The sequence below is a fragment of the Anolis sagrei genome, chromosome 5 (assembly GCF_037176765.1).
Source record: "Anolis sagrei isolate rAnoSag1 chromosome 5, rAnoSag1.mat, whole genome shotgun sequence".
Lineage (NCBI taxonomy): Eukaryota > Metazoa > Chordata > Lepidosauria > Squamata > Dactyloidae > Anolis > Anolis sagrei.
This window is the reverse complement of record NC_090025.1, coordinates 162,480,505-162,486,504: the sequence shown is the minus strand read 5'-3', so window position 1 is coordinate 162,486,504 and position 6,000 is coordinate 162,480,505. Positions and strand designations below refer to the sequence as shown.

General features: G+C 37.4%; 1 protein-coding gene across 1 annotated transcript in view; it reads right to left on the bottom strand.

Annotated features, from left to right (window-relative positions):
- Positions 1–490: 490 nt before the first annotated feature.
- The window catches only part of ENTHD1 (ENTH domain containing 1), a 40,088-nt gene continuing 34,578 nt past the window's right edge, over positions 491–6,000 (bottom strand). Inside the window, exons 6-7 of the mRNA XM_067468393.1 lie at positions 3,961–4,392; positions 491–1,166 (exon numbers count right to left, since the gene is read on the bottom strand). Of these exons, the coding sequence (XP_067324494.1) occupies positions 583–1,166; positions 3,961–4,392 (1,016 nt within the window). The 3' untranslated portion in view covers positions 491–582. The remainder of the gene's footprint in view (positions 1,167–3,960; positions 4,393–6,000) is intronic.

Sequence of the window (6,000 nt, the reverse complement as noted above, 5' to 3'; positions counted from 1 at the left end):
AATGAGGCAGGGTTACTGTGTTTCCATGACTTCAGAGCTGCCAGGTAGCTTTCTTGTACAATTGTTTGTCTCAAAGGAGCACTGTGCACAGCTCTATTTCAAGCCCCTTAATACTAAGCACAAGTAGCCACTGTCGTGCTAAACACTGCCCCTTTGAATAGCTTCATGGATAGTGTGGAATTTTAAGTTGTGTGAAGACATCCAAGACGACTATATGGGGACTGGTTTTGCCAAAAATGTATTTAATTGTTCTTTGGGTCTTTTGAGATTAATGCTTTATTCATTTTAAGTTTAGCTTGGACATGCAGATTTCAAATATTCACCTAATCAAAATCAACAATTTTCTTTTTAAAAGGTTAACTACATTAAATGATACAAACAACTATTTATTTTTGATAACAAAAATTTAACATGTGTATGTATATGTATTTGTGTTTACATTTTTGTTTATACATATATGTATTTCTATCCCTTTTCATTTGAACTCTAAACTAGGAGATATGATGTGCAATGTAAAGCAGATTACTGAGGCACAACACAGAAACAATTTCTGGCACTTTAATGAAGTGGCCATTGGGATAACTATATTAGGGCAGACTCATGTATATCAGACTGGAGAGCGACAATAAATTGGTTCATATTTTGAACAGAAGCCACCATATTTGTCAACTCATTACTAATAATACGCAGCTCCTGGGTTGCACTGCAGAAGTCTCCTCTTAGTCCGCAAACTGTGTTTTTAATCTCTTCCAAAATGGCTATACATTTTGGTTCAGCACTCATATAAAGTAGGTCTTCCTCAAGACGATTCGCAGAAGGAGGTGTGCCAGGAGCTGGTGAAGAAGATGTCTCTTGCATTATGTTGTTTTGCCAGCTCTCACCAGTGGCACGAAATGTTCTGCTTCTAAATCCATCAATTCTTTTTGAATTATCAAGATGTTGACTTAAGATACTACTATCATCGGCATCAGATGCTGGGCAAGGAGAAAAGGACTCTGCAATCCTTTCCTTAAGATCTTTAAAATAAAGACAAGAAACTCCTTGTGGTGAAGATAAATAAGGTGATCCATGGGGACCACAATGGGGCTGTGGTGTGTTGTTCGGAACTGCGGACGCAGGAGAAAAAGTAGAAAAGGAAGAAGACGTTCCAACAGAACTGGAGGAGCCTAAAATTTATAGAAAAAAATACATAATTTTATAATATCATTCTTAATATCATTGACTTTTTGATGAAAATAAATGTACATATCTTAATTTATGCTGTTCAATTAAAGTAAAAGATGGCATCCAGTCCACAATGGTACCTGCAGTTTAAGAAAACCAGGTCTACTTGTTTATTTATTGGATCTTGTTATAGATGGAGCTTTACTATTGAGCTTATTGGATATGCATGTTCAAGAAAAAGCCATTGAAAACTTGCCTTGAAATATCAGAATGCTCAGACCTGATCATATTTTATTTTCCTAAATTCCCTAAATTATTTCTAAGAACTGTGCTTCTCATTGCTGATCCTGGTCACCCAGAACAGGAAGCAACCCATAACTCAACCCTAAATTACATTCATGGAATAAACAGAAGGGGACATATAATAAACCCACCTACTGGTAGAAATAGTAGTTAAAAACATTATAAATTACTTCAGCTTTCATTGAAAATATCAGCTCTTCTGTTGGTTTAAAATGTAAAAGACAGACTGTTTCAAAGGTTTTAGACCCTTTAAAAGTGCAGCCCTTATCAATAATCCTTAATAAGTGCACCAAAACAATCAACACAGAACATGGACGTGAGTGTACTTTTTTCTGAAGGAAAGCAAGGTTTTTTGTCTTTGTTTTTTTTTTGGGGGGGGGGGGTGGTACTAACAGTGCAACAAATAAATCAGGCTCCACGTGAAGAACAGTGATCAGCAATCAAAAGAATCAGTTCTGTCACTAACAACAATATATACAATTTAGTCCCACTACATCATCAATGTGAGTCTTGAAACTAGTGGTGCCATAAGAGGAGGATTTTGGTGAAGCAGCTGCAGCTCCACTCAGCAGAATGAGCAAGAAGCCCGCCAAAGCAGCAGCTCTGACTTCAGTATTTTTCTGTAAGCGTAATACTACTGGGAGTGATTGGGACCATGAAGGCCAGAGTATGACGATACCTAACTGCTCTATTATTCCTTGTATCAAAGAAGAAAAATCCTTTACATTTCCAGAACTTGTGAACAATATATTTTTTTAGTAACAATTTTTTCAGGGTGGCCATAGTACCTGAAAATTCAGAATATTTTCACTGAATATAAAATAAATGGAGATAGGCTTTACTTCCTTAATTCCATTTCTTCACTTGATGGTATTTAATATTAATGCTCAAAAATCTGAACAAACTAAGGCTAAGGAAACATTGGCATAGAGGGATCCTCTTAAGGCAAAGTGATACAGAAAATAGCTATTTCATGTCAGTGAAAGCCATGGGGCACACCTGAGACACATACCCACACACACACACACACACCATGTTACACCTTTCTGGAAGCCCACAAAGCCCTTGATTCCTCCCAATTTTAATCAAATAAAAAATAAATCAAACCATCACAAAAATGTACCATTTTGATTAATTTCAAACCCCTGTGTTCTATTACCTCCAAAGCCATTAAAATGTTCCACAATGCTCAATTTTCTGCCAAAACCACTGTAACATTGTGTCTAATTTGTCCAACACACATGAGAGCAGTCTGCTAGAATACAAGGAGGACTATCCAGCACAAAAATATTTGTCCTGACTAAGGTGTTTAAATTAATTATAATAAAGCAACTGTTTAATAACATGAATGTGTAAGTAACCAAACCATGTCCATTATCCTAATGTTTTTCCTCTCATGGGCCAAAATACTGAATTTGGAAACAAGGTTATTGCTTACTGGGCAATTAATTAAGTCCACATGCCCATTTTCCTACTAAGAGTAAACAGATCACAGAATTCACATCTACAAATTGTGAGAAGGGATTAAAGTATTCTAGCTCGGAACAGGCCCTAAAGTAGTGGTTCTCAACCTGTGGGTCCCCAGATATTTTGGCCTTCAACTCCCAGAAATTCTAACAGCTGGTAAACTGGCTGGGATTTCTAGGTGTCGTAGGCCAAAATACCTGGGCACCCACACATTGAGAACCACTGTCCTAAATGGAAAGATTGCAGTAATCAGTTCTCTGAGCACAAAAGTGTATATATATAGGCATATGCCTAGCATCACATATATGTATACAACACAAAAGGCATGAGCAAGGATTATTTCCCACATCCTATATGCATTTACCCAAAATAAATAGGATATCTGAAATTACACAACACAGATTAAACCTTTTGTCATATTCAGCTCATCATGCAGACTAGGTTTCATCAGTAAGGAGCCTCTATCTGAATCATTTGTATAAGAACTAGCTAGTTATCCAACTTCTTCCAGCAATATTAAACTCAGTTAAAATGCAGAACCATGGAGCTATTTTCAAGTGCTTTTAAAAGCTGACAAATACTCTCTACAGTCACCTTGCCTCTCCCTTATGTTTCACCTTGACAACTGTTAAGGTGTTTATTGTGTAGCTTTAGAAAGGAGTCATTTAACCTGCCTGTAATAATGTTCACCTGGCTCCCATTTAAGTATTATATCAACTATACAAATAGATTGTTATGTAAGCATTTATTAGAGGTGACAGCTAGTCCCTAAAAGTATCAAAACACTTTGTTTTAAACCTTCAGTCCTCCAAATGTGGAGTTCCGCTACCAGAAGCCCCAGTCAACATAAACAAATTGAAATATCTGAAGGACCAGAGGTTGAGAACCACTGTTCTAGATGATGTTGAATCCTGCTTCCTGAACAATATCACAAAATCATCTTTTTATATTAGTTACAAAGTAGAAATGCGATGAAAAACCAATAGATACATTTTTCTATGGGCTACCTTGAAACCACAAGCTCACCTGGCCGTGTTGTGGGATGAATTCTCAAGTCAGCTATCTGTCCAGCAGCTGGTATGAGGTAGTGGGCATTTTGCAGGCTGACTTCATTGGGTCCAGAGAACTGTACAGAAGGTGGAGCTGATTTTGTGGTATTAATTGTATTATCTGCCAAAGGATCAAAGGTCTGAAAGGTAGGAGACTTGTAAATGGTCTCAACAGAAACACCAGTACGGGGAACATCTGTTTTGGAGACCTGTTGCTTGTTAATGTCCTCTGGGCTTGATGACCATACATCATATAACATTGTCCCTCCCATGTGTGTTTGTACACTTGACTGCCTCCTCGGTGGAGTTTTCAGCATAACTCTGGAAAGAACAGAACTCTTTGACTTTCTGCATGAATCCCTCTTTTGCACAGGTAATGAATTTCTTTCTGAAGGACTCAAAGCAGTATCTGAAAAATAATAAACATTATGTAATGAGCAATAACTTTTAGTTTTAAAATGTAATGCTTTGTTTGTTTTAATGATTACATCCTACTTTATTGCCAAATGACATTAAGGTGACTATAAAAAAATCCGACCTCCTCGAATACAAGAAAAGAAGGCAATCAAAGAAAACAAGATAAATACATAAAAATCTGCATAAAATATCCAGAAAACAGCAGGAATACAGTTGAAAGAGTCTCTAATGCTGTTAAATGCCATTAAAATGAGAAGTTCCTAAACTAAGTTATGTGTTTCCAATTGATTGCATGTATTTTAATATATTGTTGTTGTTCCCTGCTCCGATTCATGGGGAGAAGTGAGTTATCATTGTTATTTATAAAGGGAATGTGAGGAGTGTCGTACCCAGATTGTAAACATAGTGGACTGTGTAATGCATTAGGATTCCAGTAAGAAGTTTACATCTCAATCCCATTCTTTATCCCAGTTTTATCTAGGGCTTGTTTCTTTTCCTGTGAAAATGGGCACTCTTTGAAAAAACACTCTTATTCACAATTAAAGAGCACATGCACATAGAAAAGTATACATTTGTGACAATTTGGTAGCCATTTAATATATTTATGTATAAACAAATCTCCCCTTACTATTTATCATGTTGTTTATTCATTTAGTCACTTCCGACTCTTCGTGACTTCATGGATCAGCCAATTCCAGAGCTCCCTGTCAACTGTCACCACCCCCAGCTCCTTCAGAGTCAAGCCAGTCACCTCAAGGCTCAAGCCAATCACATCCATCCATCTTGCCCTTGGCCGGCCCCTCTTCCTTTTTCCTTCCATTTTCCCCAGCATCATTGTCTTCTCTAAGCTTTCCTGGCTTCTCATTATGTGGCCAAAGTACTTCATCTTTGCCTCTAATATCTTTCCCTCCAGTGAGCAGTCGGGTTTTATTTCCTGAAGTATGGACTGGTTGGATCTCCTCGTGGTCCATGTCACTCTCAGAATTTTCCTCCAACACCACAGTTCAAAAGCATCCATCTTCCTTCACTCAGCCTTCCTTATGGTCCTATCTACCATACTCAAAATATCAATTATGATAATCTCACAATGACTCATTACACCTAAAATCTATGTACCAACTATTATGGATTTACGTCCCTCAATCTACTGCCCAATTTCTGTTTACTTTGGGTTATTGTAGGTTTTTCAGACTGTGTGGCTATGTTCTAGATGCATTCTGCCCTGATGTGTTGTCTGCATCTATGCCATGCATCCTCAGAGGTTGTGAGATGAAGGCAAAACCTCAGAACAGAATGCTTCTAGAACATGGCTATACAGCCTGAAAAACCTACAACAACCTAGTGATTCTGGGCATGAAAGCCTGCGACAATCCATTGAACATCTTCTGTTTACTTTGTTGCTCTGCTAGCTGTTGATCAGATACTCTGTTATTATTAATTGAAATGTCAATTTAATGTTTTCCATACAATTACACAGCTGGAATCCTCTATCATTTATACATAGCAGACACACTAAGAAATATTGTTAGTGAAATGCATAATAAGACACTGGCAAGAATGTTCCTATGTGCATCAGCCCTTCCCACTTGAGCATGAATCA